General features: G+C 46.1%; 1 protein-coding gene across 1 annotated transcript in view; it reads left to right on the top strand.

Annotated features, from left to right (window-relative positions):
• Positions 1-21301: 21301 nt before the first annotated feature.
• Positions 21302-27153, top strand: part of LOC121008959 (glucagon receptor-like) — a 33050-nt gene continuing 27198 nt past the window's right edge. The window contains exon 1 of the mRNA XM_040441797.1: positions 21302-21359. Coding sequence (XP_040297731.1) covers positions 21303-21359 — 57 coding nt within the window. The 5' untranslated portion in view covers position 21302. The remainder of the gene's footprint in view (positions 21360-27153) is intronic.

Below are 27153 nucleotides of genomic sequence, written 5' to 3'. Positions count from 1 at the left end.
CGCATCCGCAAGCAACCCGGATGGTTGCTAAGAGATGTTGTTAGTAAACATTCAGCTTTTTATCACGCGTGTGCAAAACGCATTAAAACGTATTGCACTCACACGGAAAAAAACTGAACAACTGAACGCGATCGCAAACAAAACTGAATGTACTTGTTTGCGAAATCGCACAGTTTTTACTGAACGCATCCGCAATGCATCCGGACCTAATCCGGACACGCTCGTCTGCAAGGGGCCTTATATGTCATGGATTCTGCATGTAGCAATGCTTCTAGAGGAGAATACCTCCATAATACAGCATGTGTTGGGAATGCCTCCTATTCTGCATACTTACAAAGGAATACAACAGAGGTATATGGCGGTACAGTGGAAAGCTATAGACCAGTGGCCGGTGTTGTAATAGGGTTGTATGCATGTATCCTTAGTAAAGCTATCCTCCTATAGGCTGCATGTATACATGTCTCTCCAACAGCTCAGGTAGGTAGATAGATAGATAGATAGATAGATAGATAGATAGATATTTATTCCAACACATACAAAGGACAGTACAGAATAGCCAAAATAACATTTGAGACTCCAGCTACCAGCCCCCCCAACCCTCATCCATCCTTGGACTGCACATCAATAGGCATTTGATGGTCTACTCAACTTCTTAAAGGGGTTGTCTTATCGCAGACAAACCCTTTAAGCAGCTGATCATCCCAAATCAGGCTTCGGACTCACCCTGCTGCGGTGGTAATACCACCCTTGTTAACGCTATGTGTCTATTGACTGTGAAAAACGCCAGCATTATCTTTATTATCACATGTATAGTATCTTGCTTTGTTTTGTATGATGCACCATTTAATGTTTTGCCATTGTGAGATGCCGGCGTAATAATAAGTGATTGTTTGCACCACTTTCGGCAAATCAGTCTGTTTTTATGCCATGATTAAGATGTGTATCGTGAGTGGTAAATGTCAGAGGTGGCCTGTGAAATTGGGATGACACCCATGGGAGCCATGTACCGTCAGACGGAATGTAGATGTATGCTATAAATACGTATGTGTGAAACCGAACTGTAATTGATCTAAACTGCATTGTGTATTGTTGCCATGTGCCTATAAGGAAGGGGTTAATTGCCATGCAGGCCGCAATGCAAGGCTGAATCATGGGTCTGCCTGTGGGTTACGCTTATGACAGCCCCACGCTGTTTAGCATATTCCTGTAGTGGAAAAGTAGAGGTCAGGAGAACCTTGTAAAGAATGCGGAGATGGCAGAGAACCTTGCAGCTGCTGGTAGTTAGCTAGCAAGTGGGGGTTAGTGACACTCGCAAATTGGTGCACTGCCCTAGGGACCTAGATAGAGGTTGGAGCAGAGACACCTGCAACAGAGAGAAGCGTTAAGCAAGGGCAGCCGACCATAGCTCGTCCTAATCCATGCACCTGTGATAGGTCAGATTGAACAGACCAGCCAGCTTGCCCCAAAGAGGAACTGCTAAGTAGAGGGTTGAGGCAGACAGCAAGTGCTGATAGCTGTGTCTTGCCTGAGGTCTGTGGGCTTGTGTATATGCTGCAAGGAGAGGAGCCGCAGCTTGTTGTTATGCTTGGATAGAGTGTGCACCACCTGGAGAGTATATGCAGTACCCCAGAGTGGGGGCTATCTGTAAATGTTTTTTTATTCAAAGTATTGCATTGCTATGAAATATATTGTTATGCTATATAGTCAGTATAGCTCCGTATGGATGGCAGAGCCAGGGTTAACAATCCTGGCTCAGCCCTTGCAAGAGGTTTGGTGGGGATCCAGGATCCACCCCCAGCTCAGTTAGTTTTTGTGGAGAGTTTGGAAGAGAGCGGAAGCTGTTGCCTCAACATGCTTCCTCTTTTTGCGCCCAAGAAGCTACAGAGACTCGTCGATCTCTGCATGATCTACAGGAGGAGTATGACAAAGGAGAGAACTGGAGAACTTAGAATTTGCATGGCTGAGCATTGGAGACCGTAAAGTACCCTGCTACCAAAAGCTGCTAAGACTTTACTGCTGTGAGGGACACTGTTAAGACACCCTTCGCACCTGAACATGATCTGGCCAGACATGCCTTCAAAACCCTGTAAAACACTACAGCCATTATTGCCATGGTAATATTGCCCGCCATGTGTTCTACTGGAAAAGACTTTAGCAAGATAGAGATGGAAGAGGGCCATAACTCCCATCCTTGCCTAAATCCATACATCGCTATCAAGGAGAGAATTGCACTGTGTACAGTTGGAACTAGCCTGGTTTTCTGACTATTACACCGTACACCAGCCATTACATACCACAACCCTGCCTTGCATCCAAACACATAACATCATGGGCACCTAACCTACCATTAGACAGGAGCCCCAGAATCAGGGTATCCCCTTGCCTTTCACTGCACTGGCCCTAGGGAGTCACCTAACCACTCACTGGCCAAAAAGATCTTTCATAAGGACTGACCCATTACAAGATCAATTCCAACTGCTCATATCTACTACAGGAAAGCCATCAGACCATGGGTCTTGTAGGAGTGCAAGGCACCAGATCCTTTGGGTAGTTACCCCCTCTCTTGTTTAGTAATGTACAGCCCATAGTCATCCCGACACTATACAGGAGCTGGACGATGGCACCTCAACTGTATATGCTGTTAAGTCAATGGGGACGGATCCGTTTACATTGACACAATATTGGTGCAATTGTAAACGGATCCGTCAATGTAAAGTCAGGAGTCCCTATTAATATACCATTGGATCTGAGTTTTCTCCAATCCGATGGTATATTTTAACTTGAAGCATCCCCATCACCATGGGAACGCCTCTATGTTAGAATATACCATCGGATTTGAGTTAGATTGTGAAAACTCAGATCCGACAGTATATTCTAACACAGAGGCATTCCCATAGTGATGGGGACGCTTCAAGTTAGAATATACTAAGAACTGTGTACATAACTGCCCCCTGCTGCCTGGCAGCACCCGATCTCTTACAGGGGGCTGTGATCCGCACAATTAACCCCTCAGGTGCCACACCTGAGGGGTTAATTGTGCGGATCTCAGCCCCCTGATTGGGTGATCTCAGCCCCCTCTCTCCCCAGTATTAAAAGCATTGGTGGCCAGTGCGGCCCCCCCTCCCTAGTATTAAAAGCATTGGTGGCCAGTGCGCCCCCCCCTCCCTCCCTTCCCAGTATTAAAAGCATTGGTGGCAGTGCGGTCCACCCCCTCCCTCCCTCCCCAGTATTAAAAGCATTGGTGGCCAGTGCGGCCCCCCCCCTCCCTCCCTCCCCAGTATTAAAAACACTCTGGTGAACAGCTAGCGGGGTTAAAAATAGGGCTGGAGGGGTTAAAAATTAATAAAAAATAATTTAACTCACCTTAATCCACTTGATCGCGCAGCCCGGCTTCTCTTCTGTCTTCTTCTTAGCTGTGTGCAGGAAAAGGACCTGTGGTGACATCATTCCGGTCATCACATGATCCATCACCATGGCAAAAGATCATGTGACGGACCATGTGATGAGCGTAGTGACGTCACCACAGGTCCTTTTCCTGTGCACAGCACAGAAGAAGACAGAAGAGAAGACGGGCTGCGCGATCAAGTGGATTAAGGTGAGTTAAATTATTTTTTATTAATTTTTAACCCCCCCAGCCCTATTTTTAACCCCGCTAGCTGTTCACCAGAGTGCTTTTAATACTGGGGAGGGAGGGGGGGGCCGCACTGGCCACCAATTCTTTTAATACTGGGGAGGGAGGAAGGGGGGGGGCCGCACTGCCACCAATGCTTTTAATACTGGGGAGGGAGGGGGGGCCGCACTGGCCACCAATGCTTTTAATACTGGGGTGGGAGGGAGGGGGGCCGCACTGGCCACCAATGCTTTTAATACTGGGGAAGGAGGGAGGGAGGGGGGGCCGCACTGGCCACCAATGCTTTTAATACTGGGGAGAGAGGGGGGTCTGGCCCCTGCTGCCTGGCAGCACCCGATCAGGCGGCTGAGATCCGCACAATTAACCCCTCAGGTGCGGCACCTGAGGGGTTAATTGTGCGGATCACAGCCCCCTGTAAGAGATCGGGTGCTGCCAGGCAGCAGGGGGCAGTTATGTACACAGTTCTTAGTATATTCTAATTTGAAGCATCCCCATCACTATGGGAACGCCTCTGTGTTAGAATATACTCTCGGATCTGAGTTAAATTATTTTTTATATTTTTTTAACCCCTCGCCCGTGTGAACTCAGCCTTAATGTAATGCCCACATATAACTATTGGAATGGCTTAGGTTCAGAGTGTATCTACTGTATTTATGTATAAATATATATACAGTACAGACCAAAAGTTTGAACACACCTTCTCATTCAAAGAGTTTTCTTTATTTTCATGACTATGAAGGCATCAAAACTATGAATTAACACATGTGGAATTATATACATAACAAACAAGTGTGAAACAACTAAAAATATGTCATATTCTAGGTTCTTCAAAGTAGCCACCTTTTGCTTTGATTACTGCTTTGCACAGTCTTGGCATTCTCTTAATGAGCTTCAAGAGGTAGTCCCCTGAAATGGTTTTCACTTCACAGGTGTGCCCTGTCAGGTCTAATAAGTGGGATTTTTTGCCTAATAAATGGGGTTGGGACCATCAGTGGCGTTGAGGAGAAGTCAGGTGGATACACAGCTGATAGTCCTACTGAATAGACTGTTAGAATTTGTATTATGGCAAGAAAAAAGCAGCTAAGTAAAGAAAAACGAGTGGCCATCATTACTTTAAGAAATGAAGGTCAGTCAGTCAGCCGAAAAATTGGGAAAACTTTGAAAGTAAGGGCTATTTGACCATGAAGGAGAGTGATGGGGTGCTGCGCCAGATGACCTGGCCTCCACAGTCACCGGACCTGAACCCAATCGAGATGGTTTGGGGTGAGCTGGACCGCAGAGTGAAGGCAAAAGGGGCAACAAGTGCTAAGCATCTCTGGGAACTCCTTCAAGACTGTTGGAAGACCATTTCAGGGGACTACCTCTTGAAGCTCATCAAGAGAATGCCAAGAGTGTGCAAAGCAGTAATCAAAGCAAAAGGTGGCTACTTTGAAGAACCTAGAATATGACATATTTTCAGTTGTTTCACACTTGTTTGTTATGTATATAATTCCACATGTGTTAATTCATAGTTTTGATGCCTTCACAGTCATGAAAATAAAGAAAACTATTTGAATGAGAAGGTGTGTCCAAACTTTTGGTCTGTACTGTACATATATATATAAAACGGAACAGCACCTCCTAAAACAAATCGCAGGTGCAAGCTACCTGGCAATAATACAGCAAACAAAAAAAGTAGCAGCACACCACTAAATGCACTAAGACTGAGTGAACAGGTGAATGTGTGAACAGGGTCAAATACATGACGCCAATACTTACTGAAGAAGCTCTTAGCGCATATTAGTGATCAAAAATATGTCGGGCCCACCTACCAGACGACAAGGTAGCTTCTTATCAGGTGGGACCTACTCTAACACGGAGGGTCCAGCTCCATTGTTACTCTTATTAAAAACACCAAGGGGTGGGGGATGGGCAGGGAGTGCTAAGTTCCAAAGAATTTTTTATAAATTTTTAACTCCTCCAGCCCTATTTTTAACCCCGCTAGCTGTTCACCAGAGTGCTTTTAATACTGGGGGGGCCGCACTGGCCACCAATGCTTTTAATACTGGGGAGGGAGGAAGGGGGGGGGCCGCACTGTCACCAATGCATTTAATACTGGGGAGGGAGGGAGGGAGGGGGGGGGGCCGCACTGTCACCAATGCTTTTAATACTGGGGAGGGAGGGAGGGGGGGTCGCACTGGCCACCAATGCTTTTAATACTGGGGAGAGAGGGGGGTCTGGCCCCTGCTGCCTGGCAGCACCCGATCAGGGGGCTGAGATCCGCACAATTAACCCATCAGGTGCAGCACCTGAGGGGTTAATTGTGCGAGATCGGGTGCTGCCAGGCAGCTGTCACGAGGGTATCGAGAACCACGCCTGACTCCGTTATACCCGGGGTCAGGAAGTCGCAGCGGTTGGCTGCACGCTCTATTTAAGATAGGGCTGTTTTCCTTATGGTAGCTTTCTGGGTTTGCTTTGCAAACCCTTTTGGCTCACTCAGGGATCCGTAGCTCCTTCCCCTCAGCTGTTCCTTGTCCAGCACTCCCAGACCTCCTTATATTCCTCTCTCACACTTCTCTGGTTGCCAGAGATAGAGCTTCCTGCCTGGACATCTATTCTGACCTTCTGGAGCTGTGTTGCTGCGTTCTCTGGTAGTTGGTCCAGAACGCTACCCTCCGGATCCCTGTTGGACCTTTGTGGACTGCTGTGGTCGCCCACCTGGGTGTATGTGTTTGTCTGTATTTGTCTGTCCTCTCCCTGGTGTTTCCCTCTTACTGATAGTGGTGCGGACTAGCGATCCCACCGGCCCGTTCACTATCTAGGGCTCATAATAGGGAAAGCCAGGGTTTAGGCACGTGATCGCCGCACGGGTGAGGTACCCGTCTAGGGACGTCAGGGCAGTCAGGTGCCAGCCGCAAGGTGAGTTAGGGGTCACCACCTTTCCCTCTCCCTTGGGCAGGGCTTTCCCTGTTTTCCTCCCTGTGCGTGACGTCGGTCATTACATTATCTCTGGCCCTTATTTTGTGTAGGTAAAAAAATAAATAACAATTATTTTTTTTACCTACTTAGAATCCAGTATGGATCAAATTGCTGCTCTGTCCAAACAATTTCATGGCCTGTCTTTGGAGGTGGCAGGATTGAAGGCGTCGGTCCTCCAGCAACAGCAGCGATTGCAACTGACTGCAAGCCCAGCGGTTGCTACTGGTAACCAAAGGTCCCTCTCCCTGACAGATTTTCTGGGGGAAGGGACAAGTTTTTGACATTCCGTGAGGCCTGTAAGTTATATTTTAAACTGCGCCCTTACTCCTCTGGTAATGAAGATCAGCGGGTGGGGGTTGTTATTTCCCTGCTGCAGGGGGATCCGCAGTCCTGGGCGTTCTCTTTACCTACTGATTCCCAGGCTCTTCGGTCAGTGGATGAGTTTTTCGGGGCCTTGGGTCTCATATATGATGACCCTGACCGAGTCGCCCTGGCTGAATCAAGATTACGGAGACTCTTACAAGGAGAGCGGCCGGTAGAGGAGTATTGCTCTGAATTCCGTAGGTGGGCTACGGATACCCAATGGAACGACCCGGCTCTCAGGAGTCAGTTCTGCTCTGGGTTATCCGAAAGGGTTAAGGATGCGCTTGCATTATATGAGACCCCCTTTTCCCTTGATGCGGTTATGTCCCTTTCTATCCGTATAGAGAGACGCCTTAGGGACAGGTTGAAAAATCCGGAGCAATTGGTAACCCCTCCCAAGCAGCAGTTAGTCTGTACGGACCTAGACGAGCCTATGCAGCTAGGAGGAACTACTCGTCAGGTCCGTCCTCCTGAGGCTCGCCATAGGCGTGGGGTTTGTTTTTTTTGTGGGGAGAGGGGTCATTTCATTAATGTCTGTCCTTCTTTCCTCAGAAACAAAAGACCGTCAGAAAAACTACTAACCCCAGGCTGTGTGGAGGATGTCAGCCGGGGGGTATACGTTTCCTCCATACGTACATCGCAATTTGTGTTGCCAGCGGTTATTATTTTTGGTGATAAGACGGAGACTATTTCTTTCTTTCTAGACAGTGGAGCAGGGGTAAATTTGATAGATGCCCATTTTGCCCGCACTTTGGGTTTGTCTCTCTGTACGCTACAGAGACCTATTCCCATATTCGCTATTGATTCTGCTCCCCTGTCTCAGAGAAACCTCACCCACATGGTTCATAATTTACACCTTCGGGTAGGGAACCACCATAACGAGATGCTTTCAGGTTATGTTCTGGAGGGGCTTCCCACTCCGGTAGTGCTGGGTCTTCCCTGGTTGGTAGCGCACAATCCAGTGGTGGATTGGCAGGCCAGGGAGATATTGGAGTGGAGTGAGCAGTGCAGAGAAAATTGCTTAAATAGCAATTGCTTAGTCGCCTCCATAACTGCCCTACCTACATTTATTTCGGATTTTGAGGATGTTTTTTCTGAAAAGGGTTGTCAGAAGTTACCACCTCATCGTCCTTATGATTGCCCGGTTAACTTTATTCCCGGCGCAAAATTACCCAAGACCAGGTTGTATAATCTTTCGGGTCCAGAGAGACAAGCCATGAAAGATTATATCCCAGAGAGCTTGGCTAAGGGACACATCAGACCCTCTTCTTCACCCGTGGCTGCAGGGTTTTTCTTCGTTAAAAAGAAAGATGTGGGCCTGCGTCCTTGCCTAGATTTTCGCGAATTAAATCGGATAACCATCCGAGACCCATACCCTCTTCCTCTCATTCCTGACCTGTTTAATCAGATTGCGGGTGCTAGGTGGTTCTCCAAACTTGATCTTAGGGGTGCCTACAATCTGATTCGTATTAAGGAGGGGGATGAGTGGAAGACAGCGTTTAACACCCCTGAGGGGCATTATGAAAATCTAGTTATGCCTTTCGGTCTGACCAATGCTCCTGCCGTCTTTCAACATTTCGTTAATGACATTTTTAGTCATCTAATCGGCAGGTTTGTGGTAATATACCTAGATGATATTTTAATTTATTCGTCCGATCTGAAAACACATGAGGTGCATGTCAGACAAGTACTGCAGGTCCTACGGACGAATGAATGATATGCGAAAATTGAAAAATGTGTCTTCGCCGTTCAGGAGATACAATTCCTGGGTTATTTTTTATCTGCGTCAGGTTTCCGTATGGATCCTAGGAAGGTCCAGGCAATTTTAGATTGGGATCTTCCTGAGAACCTCAAAGCACTACAACGGTTCTTGGGCTTCGCGAATTTCTATAGGAAATTCATTAAAAATTATTCACTTATTGTAAAACCGCTTACTGACATGACTAGGAAGGGGACTGATTTTTCCAAATGGTCTGACGCCGCTAAAGTTGCTTTTTCCTCTCTAAAAGAGAGGTTTACCTCGGCACCTGTACTAATCCAACCTGATGTCTCCCAGCCTTTTATTGTCGAGGTAGATGCGTCAGAGGTGGGAGTGGGGGCGGTGCTGTCTCAGGGTCCGTCTCCTGGCAAATGGCGTCCTTGTGCTTTCTTTTCTAAAAAACTATCTGCAGCAGAAAAGAACTACGATATTGGCAATAGGGAACTATTAGCTATTAAACTTGCGTTTGAGGAGTGGCGTCACTTTTTAGAGGGGGCAGTCCACCCCGTCACTGTGATTACGGACCACAAAAATCTTCTGTACCTCGAATCAGCTAAGCGTCTCACCCCTAGACAGGCTAGGTGGTCGCTATTTTTTACCAGGTTTAACTTTGTGATTACCTATCGTCCTGGGGCAAAGAACACCAAGGCTGATGCACTATCTCGTTGTTTCCCTGGAGGGGGTAATGTGAGTGATCCGGTACCCATTCTTCAAAGAGGAGTGGTTGTTTCCAGGGCCGGACTGGCCTGCCGGGATACCAGGAAATTTCCCGGTGGGCCGGCAAGCCTGAGTGCCGCAAGGCCGCGGCCCTGGTGACAAGTGGGGGCGGCCGCGGCCGGCGGCTGGGCAGAGCAGGAGATGAGCGCTTCCATTGCGGAAGCGCTCATCTCCATAGTCATCTGTATTGCCTGTGCTGCGGCAGAGGAGGGAGAGGTGTGTCCCCTCCTGTTCCTCTGATAGGCTGCCGGCCTAGTGCTGGCAGCCTATCAGAGGCCGGTGCAGGCGGCGCGATGACGTCATCGCGTCACCTGACTGCCGTATAGCGAGGGACACAGACGGAAGAGGCGGCCTGCATCGCATCACATTGCTGGAGGTAAGTATAAGTGTATTCTTTTTTTTTTTTTTTTTAATATAGGTACAATACTGGGCAGGCACATGATAAGGGGGGCTACTGGGCTGGGCTGGCACATGATAAGGGGGGCTACTGGGCTGGCACATGATAAGGGGGGGACTGCTGGGCTGGCACATGATAAGGGGGGCTACTGGGCAGGCACATGATAAGGGGGGCTACTGGGCAGGCACATGATAATGGGGGGACTACTGGGCTGGGCTGGCACATGATAAGGGGGGCTACTGGGCTGGGCTGGCACATGATAAGGGGGGACTGCTGGGCTGGCACATGATAATGGGGGGACTACTGGGCTGGGCTGGCACATGATAAGGGGGGACTACTGGGCTGGGCTGGCACATAAGGGGGGCTACTGGGCTGGGCTGGCACATAAGGGGGGCTACTGGGCTGGGCTGGCACATGATAAGGGGGGACTACTGGGCTGGCACATGATAAGGGGGGCTACTGGCACATGATAAGAGGGGCTACTGGCACATGATAAGGGGGGCTACTGGCCCATAAGGGGGGCTACTGGCACATGATATGGGGGGGCTACTGGCACATGATATGGGGGCACTCTGGCTACTGGCACATGATATGGGGGGGCTCTGGCTACTGGCACATGATATGGGGGGGCTCTGGCTACTGGCACATGATATGGGGGGCTCTGGCTACTGGCACATGATGGTGGGGGGGCTCTTATTTCTGGCACATGATTGGGGGCACTCTGGCTACTGGCACATGATATGGGGGGGCTACTGGCACATGATATGGGGGGGCTACTGGCACATGATATGGGGGGGGCTACTGGCACATGATGATATGGGGGCACTCTGGCACATGATGATATGGGGGCACTCTGGCACATGATGATATGGGGGCACTCTGGCTACTGGCACATGATGATATGGGGGCACTCTGGCTACTGGCACATGATGATATGGGGGCACTCTGGCTACTGGCACATGATGATATGGGGGCACTCTGGCTACTGGCACATGATAATGGGGGGGCTCTGGCTACTGGCACATGATAATGGGGGGGCTCTGGCTACTGGCACATGATATGGGGGGGCTCTGGCTACTGGCACATGATATGGGGGGCTCTGGCTACTGGCACATGATGGTGGGGGGGCTCTTATTTCTGGCACATGATTGGGGGCACTCTGGCTACTGGCACATGATATGGGGGGGCTACTGGCACATGATAAGGGGGGCTACTGGCACATGATATGGGGGGGCTACTGGCACATGATATGGGGGGGCTACTGGCACATGATATGGGGGGGCTCTGGCTACTGGCACATGATATGGGGGGGGGCTCTGGCTACTGGCACATGATGGTGGGGGGCTCTTATTTCTGGCACATGATGGTGGGGGGCTCTTATTTCTGGCACATGATTTGGGGCATCTATGGGGGCACATCTTACTGCAGATTATTGGGGGGCACTATAGGGGCATCTACTGAGGCTAAAAAGATATTTTATATGGGGGGCTCTGTATAGGGGCATTTTATACTGGGACACATTATGGTGGGTACTATGGGGAAGGGGGGGAGCACTATGGGGGTCATCTACGGGGGCACTGAGAAGGGGTATTTTATATTGGCACATTATGGGAACATTAGCTCAACTGGGGGCATTACAAAGGGGTATGTTTTGCATATTATAAGGAGAATTATTACTACTGGGGGGGCATTATGGTGGGCTTTATTACTCCCCCATGGTATGACCCCCTAGTAGCAGCACCAGCCTCTCCCTGCTCTGCTATCCCTCTGCCCCTTCTCCATATCCTTATTATGAAATCTTTCTCATTAGGATAAAGCACAACATCAGCTCCGCCGAGCCCCCGGCCAAGTGTTGAAGTGGCGTCCGAGATCCCCAAGGGCCAAGTCAAGTAATTGTAAGTTTTTATGGGGGTTCTACAAAAGAGCTATCGTGGGGCAAAGTTCATAATCGTGTTTACACACGTGTTTTAAAATGAATGCTTTCTCCTATTATAAACAAGTAAATAATGACGCAATGCTGTGGGGCTGGTGTGCAACTTTTTCCAGGGCTGGTTTTTATCCCCAGTCCGGCCCTGGTTGTTTCTACGGTACACTCTGTTTTGGAGGGGAAGGTGTTAGAGGCCCAGGGGGACGCCCCGGTCTCTTGCCCCTCAGAGAAATTGTTTGTACCGTTGAACCTACGTTTCGAATTATTAAAGGAACATCATAATTCGGCACTTGCTGGGCACCCGGGTAGTAAAGCAACCTTGGAGCTATTATCTCGTCGTTTTTGGTGGCCAAGGTTGCGTCAGGATGTATTGGATTTTGTGTCTTCTTGTTCTACCTGTGCGCGCGCAAAAGTTTCACATACACGTCCTGCAGGGTCTCTATTACCACTCGTCATTCCCAATAGACCATGGACACATCTGTCAATGGATTTTATCACTGACTTACCTTTGTCTGCGGGTAAAACAGTTATTTTGGTAGTAGTGGACAGGTTTAGCAAATTGGTACACTTCATTGCGTTACCCGCACTACCTAATGCTAAGACTCTTGCTCAGGTATTCGTCAGTGAAATCGTGAAGCTTCACGGGGTCCCCTCCGATGTGGTTTCGGATCGGGGTACCCAGTTTATTTCTAAATTTTGGAAAGCTTTTTGTTCTCGTTTGGGGGTACACTTGTCCTTTTCCTCTGCTTTCCATCCTCAGTCGAATGGACAGACTGAGCGTACCAACCAAAACCTTGAGACATATCTAAGATGTTTTGTGTCTGAAAACCAAGAGGTGTGGTCATCATATTTACCGTTAGCTGAGTTTGCCATAAATAATCGTCGTCAGGAATCCACTGGCAAGTCACCATTTCTTGGTGCATATGGTTTTCATCCCCAATTCTGTACTTTCAAAGAGGGGGGGTTTTCTGGGGTTCCCGAAGAGGAACGGTTTTCGTCATCTCTTTCATCGATATGGCAGAAGGTGCAAGCTAACTTGAAAAATATGGGAGGTAAATACAAATGCATGGCTGATAAGAGACGGTCGCCAGGTCCGGACCTAGGAGTGAATGACTATGTGTGGTTGTCTACTAGGAATATTAAATTGAAGGTTCCCTCTTGGAAACTGGGTCCTAGGTTTATTGGCCCTTACAAAATTGTAGCCATCATCAACCCCGTGGCTTTTCGCCTGGAGTTACCTCAGACTTTTAAAATTCATAATGTCTTTCATAAGTCGTTACTCAAGAAGTATGTTCCACCTCTAGAACCATCACCGCTGCCACCCCCTCCTGTTGTCGTGGATGGTAATCTAGAATTTCAGATATCCAAAATTGTTAATTCTCGTCGGGTCCGCCGCTCTCTTCAATATCTGGTGCATTGGAGAGGTTACGGTCCCGAGGAAAGAATGTGGGTTCCTGCGTCTGAGGTAAACGCCGACAGGTTAGTTCGGGTTTTTCATGCCTCTCATCCTGAGAGACCTGGTCCTGAGTGTCCAGAGGGGGTACTGTCACGAGGGTATCGAGAACCACGCCTGACTCCGTTATACCCGGGGTCAGGAAGTCGCAGCGGTTGGCTGCACGCTCTATTTAAGATAGGGCTGTTTTCCTTATGGTAGCTTTCTGGGTTTGCTTTGCAAACCCTTTTGGCTCACTCAGGGATCCGTAGCTCCTTCCCCTCAGCTGTTCCTTGTCCAGCACTCCCAGACCTCCTTATATTCCCCTCTCACACTTCTCTGGTTGCCAGAGATAGAGCTTCCTGCCTGGACATCTATTCTGACCTTCTGGAGCTGTGTTGCTGCGTTCTCTGGTAGTTGGTCCAGAACGCTACCCTCCGGATCCCTGTTGGACCTTTGTGGACTGCTGTGGTCGCCCACCTGGGTGTATGTGTTTGTCTGTATTTGTCTGTCCTCTCCCTGGTGTTTCCCTCTTAGTGATAGTGGTGCGGACTAGCGATCCCACCGGCCTGTTCACTATCTAGGGCTCATATTAGGGAAAGCCAGGGTTTAGGCACGTGATCGCAGCACGGGTGAGGAACCCGCCTAGGGACGTCAGGTGCCAGCCGCAAGGTGAGTTAGGGGTCACCACCTTTCCCTCTCCCTTGGGCAGGGCTTTCCCTGTTTTCCTCCCTGTGCGTGACGTCGGTCATTACAGCAGCAGGGGGCAGTTATGTGCAAATATTATTTGTTTTAATGGTGTCAGTGTTAACATCATAATTCATATTAGGTTTCCATTGCACAATTGTGGAGAAAGAGATCCAACATTAAGAATAGCATTATACACTTAAAGGATAAAAAAAACTGATGAATGCAATAATATAGATTGTGTATCTGACATACTTGAAGAAAACGATCTTATTATTTGAAATTGGGACATTCTCTAATAACTTTCTTATTCCCTAAACACTGAAGGTATTTAGATGCAAATCGCGATTCATATGTTAATGCCGCCCTTCATTATCACATGTTTGGCTATTTGTGAACAAGTGAGGGAGTCTGTTTAACACTATATGGTGAGCCACCACAACCTACCACTATTTTTTGTACGCACTATATGGTGTTACTTTACACCCTCAGTATGGCTACAATAGGATCTAATACAGATAAGCAGTGGAGCCAACACAGAAAAACCCTATACAACCCCATACATATCTTGGGTTCGAGGATTCACTGAAAGTAAAGTGTCTATTTTTTTATTCTAATGTTGGCACTATCGCTATGGACAAAACACATTAAATAAGAAAGTACTGTGCCTACCGTTACTGTAACTCTGTGTGGGGAGGAGGATCTGTTAGGAGATGAGATGGAAGGTACAGTGTACAGTATTTATAAGGACCAGGCTGCAGGAGATGTGTGTATTATCCTGATATAGCGATACTGGCATTTAGGCAAAAGGGGGCATAGATAGAAATATAACTGCTGGGGATGATGAAATTAGATATCAGGTATATAGCTATATACTGTATATCTAGTGTTCCATACAGGGTCAGTAGTGTATGGTATTTATTTATAGGGCGTCTCAGCCTAGCCTGTTATTAACAAATCACTGTTAGGGGAATAAAAAACGTGCACAAGGACAATCCATAAATTAAAAAGAAGACATGAATGACAAAAGGCTGTGCGTATGTACAGTATGTCTTTAGATCTGTGACTGTACAAGTGGATTGGATTTTGATAACACCAGGTGTTATCTCGGGATCGCGGACTCACTGAAAGTAAAGTGTCCATCTTTTATTGTAATATTGGCACTATCACTATGGACAAAACAGATTAAATAAGATAGCTATTGTCCTGATTTTAGTTAATAAACACGTACTCCACCAGAAGCGCAGTGAAAAGCACCAGCAGTGAAAGGGTCTGCAGCAGGAAAATAACCTGCACTTTACCTGCACTACTGACTGTAGTTCCATGCGCCATCTGGTGTTCACAAACCAACATTGCACCCTGAATTTTCTCAATGGCTATTTACGCGATTCGGGTTTGCTAATTGAATTGGAAATCGCTTTGCGCTGCCGCGATTCTGAAGGGAGCGCTAGCGATGCTATATCTGTAGCTGAGCATACATAAACAGAATGGTAACAGAGCATGAACACACAGTTAGGATAATACTGCCTAAAACCAGCTATTGCGAAATGTCCCCAAATTCCATAAAGCAGCGTAGCTGCGCCTGAATGTTCCTGAGTGATCTTCTCGTTGGGGTGCACCCTAAGTATTGTGCAATACTATTTGTAATCCAAAGGAAAGTGGAGTATGTGTCTTGTAGCTTTCTGGTATATCCAAAATGTCACTGGTAACGTGTCGTGTGATGTGAAGCAGCAAAACCGCACTTCCAGTTCTTGGCAGTCTCTTAATGCTTTTTCCTGATACACCTGTCCACTCCCGAACTGGACCATACAGTCACGTGATTCCCAGAATCGTTGCTGCGAATATTCCCTTGGTGCGGTTGCCAGACTCCCCTGTGACCTGTAAATCCTCTTCCAGGCTCCACAGAGGTTCTCTCCTGACATCCTCAGCATTCACCAGGCAGCCTCCGTCTGGTCCCTTCCTGCTCTGCCAGGAAACCCCTCGCCTACACAGGGAGACTGTGATGCAGCAAGTCATTTTCTAAGTGCAGCCTCAAACCTGCATTTACAGTTCATTATCATCCTTTTGAGGGTCTTACTAAGCCCCTAAATTAGCATTACTTGAACTTTAAAATGCAAAACATATATAAATTTTCCTATACTGAACAACTCCATTGTAATTTTATATGTACTCGCCATCTACTGGCAGAAGAGAGACATTGCAGGCATAATACACTTTACATTCAATAGCATTGGTGAAAAATGCTTACACCCTTACAATAGGACCATCTCTCATCAGGCCTCATAGCTCCATTAGAAGCTTACTCTGTTGGACACTCACTGTTATGGTAGTGGTCAAGTCAATGAAAAACCATGACAACCCCTTTTTGTACTGAAGTTGGCCAGACAGCTTGTCAAAGAGGGTCTGGTATACAAAACCACCTGGCGATCAGCAGCTATCTCTGGAGGAAGTTGCAGCCAGCTATACCTTTTCCCTGCAGTGGCCACTACAGGTGAAATGTGGTATGACAGCGCAGCCATTCAAGTGGATGGACTGTAATATAAGAAGGGGTCAATCTCTCAGACACAATTCTCACACTACTGGTCCATTTACAGAAGCACGAGTATTGTGACGGTTCTACCACTGGGACCTGTCATTTCTTGGTGGCTCGAGAGGACCAGTAGACTGGCCCAGAAGATAAGCTTTTGTAAGTGAATTGACACTCCGTCTTTTTCCCCAAATTATAGAAGGGAAAACTCCAATTTAGTCAAGAACACTCTGTTACCTGAAGCAAAGATCTCAACTTACCTCATGGATGGTGCACTTCTGACCCTTGGCAATAGCATTAATGTTCATTAGTTTGGTCCAACACTTCACCATGTGAAATAAGGCCTCTTTCACACATCAGTGAATTACGGTCGTGTGCCGACCATGTTCTCCACAGACAGCACCTGTATCCATTGACACATTACATTAGTGGTTTTCCACGGACCTTGGGTCTGTGGTGACACTATGGACACATGCCCTATTTGTGTTCGTGATTACGGATCCCTTTTGCACATTATAGTCTATGGTTCTGTGAAAACCACAGACAAAACACGGCTGTTTGGTCCATGGTTTTCATAGATCGTTGCTAGATCATGCTCTGGAAATTAATTTTTAGCCTAACAGTGTCTGCGGAATATGGATGACATATGAAAGGACAAAAAACAGACACACCGACCAAACACAGAGTCTTCACCAACATCTCATCATTGATCATCTTGCCACGGATGTCATCACAGATGTGTGACGTGTTACTTCTATGTTAAACCGCCATCCAACCCAGAATACGTACAGTCAGGTCCATAAATATTGGGACATCGCCACAATTCCAACATTTTTGGCTCTATACACCACCACAATGGATTTGAAATGAAGCGAACAAGATGTGCTTTACCTGCAGACTGTCAGCTGTAATTTGAGGGGATTTACATCCAAATCAGGTGAACGGTGCAGGAATTACAACAGTTTGCATCTGTGCCTCCCACTTGTTAAGGGACCAAAAGTAATGGGACAGAATAATATTAATAAATCAAATTTTCACTTTTTAATACTTGGTTGCAAATCCTTTGCAGTCAATTACAGCCTGAAGTCTGGAACGCATAGACATCACCAGACGCTGGGTTTCATCCCTGGTGATGCTCTGCCAGGCGTCTACTGCCACTGTCTTCAGTTCCTGTTTGTTCTTGGGGCATTTTCCCTTCAGTTTTGCCTTCAGCAAGTGAAATGCTCAATCGGATTCAGGTCCGGTGATTGACTTGGCCATTGCCTAACATTCCACTTCTTTCCCTTAAAAAACTCTTTGGTTGCTTTTGCAGTATGCTTTGGGTCATTGTCCATCTGCACTGTGAAGCGCCGTCCAATGAGTTCTGAAGCATTTGGCTGAATATGAACAGATAATATTGCCCGAAACACTTCAGAATTTATCCTGATGCTTTTGTCAGCAGTCACATCATCAATAAATACAAGAGAAGCAGTTCCATTGGCAGCCATACATGCCCACGCCATGACACTACCACCACCATGCTTCACTGATGAGGTGGTATGCTTAGGATCATGAGCAGTTCCTTTCCATCTCCATACTCTTCTCTTCCCATCACTCTGGTACTAGTTGATCTTGGTCTCATCTGTCCATAGGATGTTGTTCCAGAACTGTGAAGGCTTTTTTAGATGTCGTTTGGCAAATTCTAATCTGGCCTTCCTGTTTTTGAGGCTCACCAATGGTTTACATCTTGTGGTGAACCCTCTGTATTCACTCTGGTGAAGTCTTCTCTTGATTGTTGACTTTGACACACATACACCTACCTCCTGGAGAGTGTTCTTGATCTGGCCAACTGTTGTGAAGGGCGTTTTCTTCACCAGGGAAAGAATTCTTCGGTCATCCACCACAGTTGTTTTCCGTGGTCTTCCGGGTCTTTTGGTGTTGCTGAGCTCACCGGTGCGTTCCTTCTTTTTAAGAATGTTCCAAACAGTTGTTTTGGCCTAATGTTTTTGCTATCTCTCTGATGGGTTTGTTGTGTTTTTTCAGCCTAATGATGGCTTGCTTCACTGATAGTGACAGCTCTTTGGATCTCATCTTGAGAGTTGACAGCAACAGATTCCAAATGCAAATAGCAGACGTGAAATGAACTCTGTACCTTTTATCTGCTCATTGTAATTGGGATAATGAGGGAATAACACACACCTGGCCATGGAACGGCTGAGAAGCCAATTGTCCCATTACTTTTGGTCCCTTAACAAGTGGGAGGCACATATGCAAACTGTTGTAATTCCTGCACCGTTCACCTGATCTGGATGTAAATATCCTCAAATTAAAGCTGACAGTCTGCAGGTAAAGCACATCTTGTTTGTTTCATTTCAAATCCATTGTGGTGGTGTATAGAGCCAGAGATGTTAGAATTGTGTCAATGTCCCAATATTTATGGACCTGGCTGTATATTCTAGAACTCAGCCTCCTGCATCAGAGACGTTCATGAATTAATTATAACGATAATTAAGGTTACATGTCTGTTCTGGATATTTATTTATGAGAGTCCCACTCCTGGAGTAGGAGAGATTGTGTAATATGTGATCAGTTCTTCAGGGCTCTTCTGAGAATTATCCGCACACAAATGCATCTTTAGATTGTAATCTTATTAATTAAGGGCAAGGTGAAATTACAGGTTAATAACTTGGTTGGTATTATTTATTTTGCTTTTTTAAAAAAAAATATGTATATGAAAGTAGTAAGTTATAGTCCATGCAATGCTCTGCAGGTCTATATGTAGTACGTTACAGTCCATACAATGCTCTGCAGGTCTAAATGTAGTACATTACAGTCCATTCAATGCTCTGCAGGTCTTTATGTAGTACATTACAGTCCATGCAATGCTCTGCAGTTTATATGTAGTACGTTACAGTCCATTCAATGCTCTGCAGGTCTATATGTAGTACGTTACAGTCCATGCAATGCTCTGCAGATCTATATGTCGTACGTTACAGTCCATTCAATGCTCTGCAGGTCTATATGTAGTACGTTACAGACCATTCAATGCTCTGCAGGTCTATATGTAGTACATTACAGTCCATACAATGCTCTACAGGTCTATATGTAGTACGTTACAGTCCATACAATGCTCTGCAGGGCTGTATGTAGTACGTTACAGTCCATTCAATGCTCTGCAGGGCTGTATGTAGTACGTTACAGTCCATTCAATGCTCTGCAGGTCTATATGTAGTACATTACAGTCCATACAATGCTCTGCAGGTCTATATGTAGTACGTTACAGTCCATACAATGCTCTGCAGGGCTGTATGTAGTACGTTACAGTCCATTCAATGCTCTGCAGGGCTGTATGTAGTACGTTACAGTCCATTCAATGCTCTGCAGGTCTATATGTAGTACATTACAGTCCATACAATGCTCTGCAGGTCTATATGTAGTACGTTACAGTCCATACAATGCTCTGCAGGTCTATATGTAGTACGTTACAGTCCATTCAATGCTCTGCAAGGCTGTATGTAGTACGTTACAGTCTATTAAATGCTCTGCAGGTCTATATGTAGTACATTACAGTCCATACAATGCTCTGCAGGTCTATATGTAGTACGTTACAGTCCATACAATGCTCTGCAGGGCTGTATGTAGTACGTTACAGTCTATTAAATGCTCTGCCGGTCTATATGTAGTACATTACAGTCTATTCAATGCTCTGCAGGTCTATTTGTAGTACGTTACAGTCCATGCAATGCTCTGCAGATCTATATGTCGTACGTTACAGTCCATACAATGCTCTGCAGGTCTATTTGTAGTACGTTACAGTCCATTCAATTCTCTGCAGGTCTATATGTAGTACGTTACAGTCCATTCAATGCTCTGCAGGTCTATATGTAGTACGTTACAGACCATTCAATGCTCTGCAGGTCTATATGTAGTACGTTACAGTCCATTCAATGCTCTGCAGGGCTGTATGTAGTACGTTACAGTCCATTCAATGCTCTGCAAGGCTGTATGTAGTACATTACAGTCTATTCAATGCTCTGCAGGTCTATATGTAGTACATTACAGTCCATACAATGCTCTGCAGGTCTATATGTAGTACGTTACAGTCCATTCAATGCTCTGCAGGTCTATATGTAGTACATTACAGTCCATACAATGCTCTGCAGGTCTATATGTAGTACATTACAGTCCATACAATGCTCTGCAGGGCTGTATGTAGTACATTACAGTCTATTCAATGCTCTGCAGGTCTATATGTAGTACATTACAGTCCATACAATGCTCTGCAGGTCTATATGAAGTACATTACAGTCCATTCAATGCTCTGCAAGGCTGTATGTAGTACGTTACAGTCTATTAAATGCTCTGCAGGTCTATATGTAGTACATTACAGTCCATACAATGCTCTGCAGGGCTGTATGTAGTACGTTACAGTCTATTAAATGCTCTGCCGGTCTATATGTAGTACATTACAGTCTATTCAATGCTCTGCAGGTCTATATGTAGTCCATGCAATGCTCTGCAGATCTTTATGTAGTAAGTTATAGTCCATGCAATGCTTAGCAGGTCTACATGTAGTTAGCTATAGTCCATGCAATGCTCTGCAGGTCTATATGTAGTACATTACAGTCTATTCAATGCTCTGCAGGTCTATTTGTAGTACATTATAGCCCATGCAATGCTCTGCAGGTCTATATGTAGTACGTTACAGTCCATGCAATGCTCAGCAGTTGTGTATGTAGTATGTTAAAGTCCACCCAATGCTGTGCAGGTCTGTATGTAGTACGTTATAATACATGCAATGCTCTGCAGGTTTATATGTAGTACGTTACAGTTCATGCAATGCTCTGCAGACCCAGTTTGCAGTGATGTTACTGATATTTTGAAGATTTCTGATACCTTTTTATCTCTTTTGCTGCCGCAGCTGGATGAGGCCCTCTCCTCTGCTCCCCTTTCTCGGCCTCTGCGCCCTCTGCCACTCACAGGTAAGAGATAAGGTCATTGTGCTCTTCACCGAGGGCTCCGCTCTGCCACATTAATCATTCCCCTGGGGCCCTCCAGTCACTGAAACCACTGGACCTGTGGGAGGCGACACTTGTTTCATTCTATTCCTCCAGTACATTTTACACCCAGAGATTGTGTAGAAAATATTAAAATGATTAAATATAAATGTTCCCATTCCTTCCGGATGTATAAGGTGAGGAGCCGACAATGTAAGTGCGGTTTACTCTAGACAGGCTTGGCTTAATTTTCTGGGGTATCCATAATTTTATTTACCATCTACATGAGATACTAATGATGAAGCATCTTCTCTTACATCTCTGTGTTGGGCCATTCCTCTGTTATTAGTACTAGAAATTTATAGGTGAATTGACAATTGCGCGTTTCAAGTTTGGGCGTATGTCCCTACAGTGTCCAATGAAAATGTCAGACTGCGTACAGACAAGGAGAGGGTGGTGCCCAGTTTTCAAGTTATTTATAAATTTTCGGGAGGAATAATAAAGGAACGGAGGAATGCAGCATTATAAGAAAAGATGTTTCAGAATTGTTATTTCATACAAGTATTTATTTATTTATTTATTTATTTTTACTTTCATTTATTTATTGACAAAAAGGAATACAAAAGTATTTTCCAAACAACTTAATCTTCAACATTATTAAATTTCTCATTTTAACCACATTAACCCTGTCCCAGAACTCCCCCCCCCCCCTCCCCCTTCCTTGTGATGCGTCTCCTATCTTCGCCGTCACTAGAGCGGAGTAGGGATGGCGGTGGGGTGAAAGCAGGAAGACTTAAGACTTCCAAATACCCCATACCTTATTCCATTTGTCCTCAACATTTCTTTGTTTATATAGGATTTTTTCATATCTCTTAATCTTATTGACCAGATTTAACCATATATACACACTGGGAGAATTTCGTGAAAACCATCCTCGTGTAATTAAAAGTCTCGCCACGAACAGTATTTTAATCAGGAGGATTTTTTTTTATACTTATCACAATTGACTTTGGAAAAATCACCCAGGATCCAACATGCCACCGTATATGGAATCACTATTTTCAGTTTCTGGGTGATAAGTTTTATATATTGCATCCCAATATTCTGTTAGGCTACTTTCACACTCGCGTTTGGTGCGCATCCGTCTTGGATCTGCACAGACGGATCCGCACCAACAATACAACCCCATGCATCCGTTCAGAACGGATCCGTTTGTATTATCTTTAACATAGCCAAGACGGATCCGTCTTAAACACCATTGAAAGTCAATGGGGGGGGGGAAGTCGGATCCGTTTTGCATTGTGTCAGTGAAAACGTATCAGTTCCCATTGACTTACATTGTGTGTCAGGACGGATCCGTTTGCCTCCGCATCGTCAGGCGGACACCAAAATGCTGCAAGCAGGGTTTTGGTGTCCGCCTCGAGAGCAGAATGGAGGTGAAACGGAGGCAAACTGATGCGTTCTGAGCGGATCCTTATCCATTCAGAATGCATTAGGGCAAAACTGATCAGTTTTGGACCGCTTGTGAGAGCCCTGAACGGATCTCACAAACGGAAAACAAAACGCCAGTGTGAAAGTAGCCTAAGTTGTGTACAAAACCAAAACATGTGTAAATAATCAGCCCCGTGTGAATCGCACCGTGGGCAATTAGACGTATTTCTCAACCCACATTTATTAAGCCAAACCGGTGTAACATATACTCTATGTATGATATTAAATTGAACCAAAACATGATTCAAATTATGTGACACTAATCTTAAGACATTATTTTCCCCCAATCATCTGGTTGGATCTTTAAAACAGATCCTCAAGCCTTTTGTCCGGGGGAACGTATACCATTAAAGGGAGTCTGTCATCAAAGTTTCACCTTTTTAACCCTTCCCATAGCTCTCCAGCAGCCTTACAGTTAATAAAAACGTTACCTTTATGAGCAATCCTGGACTTATAAAACCGGCAAAAAACATCTTAGTAGCATATGCAAATGAGGGCTCGTAAGTGCCCAGGGGCGGCGTTACCCTCGTAGGTGCCCAGCTAGCTCAGCCTTATCGTCGCTTCCCCCCGCCCATCCTTTCCCTCTGACCGCCCATCTACTTACTTCTTGTTTTGCCAAGATCCTGTGCCTGCGCACTCAGTCCGTCGGCCAGCGCATGTGCACTTCGATGCCCATTCCTTGTACGGCATCACCGTAATTAATGCGCATGCACCGGCTAACGGCGCGAAAACACCACAAAGGAGGCGGTCCATCGGCGCATGCGCATTAATTACTGTGATGCCGTACAAGGAATGGGCATCGCAGTGCGCATGCGCCGACGGACTGAGTGCGCAGGCGCGGGATCTCGGCGAAACAAGAAGTAAGTAGATGGGCGGTCAGAGGGAAAGGATGGGTGGGGGGAAGCGACGATAAGGCTGAGCTAGCTGGGCACCTACGAGGGTAACGCCGCCCCTGGGCACTTGCGAGCCCTCATTTGCATATGCTACTAAGATGTTTTTTGCCGGTTTTATAAGTCCAGGATTGCTCATAAAGGTAACGTTTTTATTAACTGTAAGGCTGCTGGAGAGCTATGGGAAGGGTTAAAAAGGTGAAACTTTGATGACAGACTCCCTTTAAAGAGTGATTCAAGAAGCAATTTATAAAGTTTAGAAATTTTTAACTTCTGCCCCAAATTTCCTATCAAATCATACAAAGGTGTACAAGTTTCTATCTGTAACAAAAATTTCCCCTTTACATTACAAAGTGCAGAACGTAACTGGAAATATCTGAACCAAGATAAATTAATTATATGCTCTCTTTGTGTCAACTCCAAAAAAGTAAGTACGTTATATCTCCATTACTCACTACTTGTGCAACATACAGAATGAATTTTTTTTTTTGCCAGTATTTATCTTCAGTTAGATCATCTGCAATGAGCAGGACCGTGGTACGGTTACACGGACGCCAAAATATGCAGTGGGTCCGGATATGGGTATAATAGTCTATATTTTTTGATTGTGACGCCAATTGCAGCGTGCGCAGGGTACAGTCTCAGGGCCCTTTAAGGTGTTGCAACTCACGTACCAGGTGAGGAATGCCAGAGTGGTGTAATGTCTCTGTATGGTAGTAGGTAATGTCTCTGTGTGGTAGTAGGTATAGTGTCAACGGTGTCTCCTACCTGGGTACGGCTGGACTCCTGGATTCTGGCTCACTTGCAATAAATGAGTGTGTTGCTAATAGGAGTAATTGAGGAACTTGGTAGCAATGAATAAGATCCAGACTTTAAATATAATTCAACTTGTCTTTACTGGAGGCAGCATTAATCCATATGAGTTGCAGCAATAGTCTTGGGTCCAGAAGAACCAGCTCTGGGGTACCCAATAAGTACAAAGTGCTGCATGAATTACACATAAAGATATACAAAGACAAACATAGAACGGCTATCCCCAGGTTCCTGCCCGCTAGAGTAAGGTGTCCAACACACAGTTTCTTTCTCTTGGTATAACCAGTGAACCAAATACTGCACTAAGCAAACATTACTGACTGACTTTGAAGTGTTCTGGCCCTAAAACACCAAAGAAAGCATGGGGGTGTCTTTACTTTGTAGTCCCACCATTGTGTAATGGAATGCCCGCAAATGAAAGGGTGTCTTTATCCTGTAATCCCTTTCCTGCACCAAAGCCTGAGAAATTTGGCTTAAAGCACGATCACTATGGTGACTAAGGGGTAGCTAAAATATGTCTCTAAGGCTTGAGGTACTATACCTTAGGCAAAGGCTCAGAAGGGGAGGTATTTATCGTCTCCATGCACTTCTGGCAATGTCACAGGAGGAGGGTATGATAATCCCATGAAACTCCTGGAAATAAGACACCTCAGGATGGGGACAATCCTGAACATATAACAAGCGGGAAGGAGCGGTCTATGACTTCTAACGATTCCCGAAGCAGCGGGGTTACCCGTGTAGTTACTGGACCTGCCTGGACTTACCACTTGGTCCTACCTGTGCACTAGGTGTAGGCCATTAGTTTTAAGCGTCCGTATGAAGGCAGTCCGTATAAAGGAAGGAGAGAATAAGAGCTGTCAAATTAAGGCATACAAGAGTAAGTTGCTACATTTACAGTGTAATGGTAAGTGCAATTACCACAAATAGTGCATAAATTCACATTGCGGCACCTAGGAGAGAATACACACAATGGCCATATTATCTTAAACGTTGCATAACAGGTAAACTGGTAATTAGTGCAATAATATAGCAATGGAAATCACAAAGAGCTCAGGTAATCACGTTTGAGTCCTTTCTTTGGGTGCAAGCTTTTATGTTGCGGTAAAACATTTTTTATAATAAAAGTAGTGCACTTTTATCAATGCAAGGATAGGCTCAAAAATAACTTGAGTCCTTTGACTTGAAGTGCTTGACGTTGAATCCTCTGCAAACTGTAAAAGTCAATGTAAAATGTCAATGTATAAAATGTCATGTAAAAGCACATATTTAAGAACCATAGTTCCACAAGGCTATCAAGTAACCTGAGAAAGGGGATAAAACGATGAACTTGGACATGAGGGGTTAAATGCTGATGGGGGGAGTCCCTACTGTTCATGACCATCAGGGTGAGGACAAAATAGGGCAACCTGGAAATAAAAACGTTAAAAGCACACAATGCCAACGGGTCCTCACCCGTCAGGAATAGTCCACGACGTGGCTCCCAAATGTCCTTATTTTAAAGGAAGATGCATTTAGAGAAGGACATCCATGTCCTCCTCGCTGCTGGAGCTACTAAAGCACATCAGGGGGCGCTCTTGCCTCTGGTAGCTCATGGTCGCAGCAGTAGTGGTACGCCACTGACCTCTGGTGGTGGTTGTAGGTACTGTCTGTGCAGACAGCCTGGAGAATGCAGCTGTAACATGGTGCAAGCCGGAATCCCTAGCCGGTGCAGAGGGGCTCAAAACCTCCGGCTGAAGGGGCTCTGGTAGGCAAACAGGGGGCGCCTGAGGCTGCTTCCAGGGCAGTACATAGGGTTGCACCTTAGGGTTGAAGGTTAACACTGAATTGTTTATCTGGCCCACCCGCAGTGTTGGTGGTGCAGCCAAGTCAGGAATAAGAGGTGCAGGTTCTGGCTGGGGTTGCTCCCTGAAATGCAACCTGCCATCTGGGGTCTCTTGCAAAGAACGGATCTTTCCTGCAGAGCCTGGGTCTTCCTGCCAGGTCTCTGGGGCAACTGTAGGGATCAATGGTTTAGTCAGCAGGGTCACACCGGCCGCAAAGGGTCCTTGAACAGAACGCATAGGGGTGTACTCCACCTGATCCCCTGCGTACAGATTGTGACGGGCCTGTGGCAGATAATGTCGCTTAACTGAACGGCGGCCCACAAAGATTTCTGACCCGGAGTGGCTATCTTGTAGGAATCCCACTCCCCTCTCAACGGAGAACCATAGGACTGTCCCTGTCCGTCTGGTAAGTTTGGGGTCTCCTGGCTGGGGCTCATCTACCACCTGTTTGACCCATTCCTCTATGGCGGACTTGTATTCCCAAGCCGTCTGGGCGTAGGCAGTGATTTCCCAAGGGACTTCGGGATTTAGGCATCCCGGTTTTGTAGTAGTGGAACTGGGCGGCGGAGTGGAAACACCAGCCGCCTCCGCCGCACCAGTAGGTGTCCGTAGAGGAGCAGGCCTAGGCCTGTTGGAGGTTTCGGGACCCTTGAGGGGTGTAGTTTTTATAATGGGGTAATTTTTGGGTGGTTTCTATTATGTAAGCCTCGCAAAGTGACTTCAGACCTGAACTGGTCCGTAAAAATTGGGTTTTTGAAAATT

This window comes from Bufo bufo, chromosome 7, assembly GCF_905171765.1.
Source record: "Bufo bufo chromosome 7, aBufBuf1.1, whole genome shotgun sequence".
NCBI classification, from domain to species: Eukaryota; Metazoa; Chordata; class Amphibia; order Anura; family Bufonidae; genus Bufo; species Bufo bufo.
This window is presented reverse-complemented; position numbering and strand designations above follow the sequence as displayed.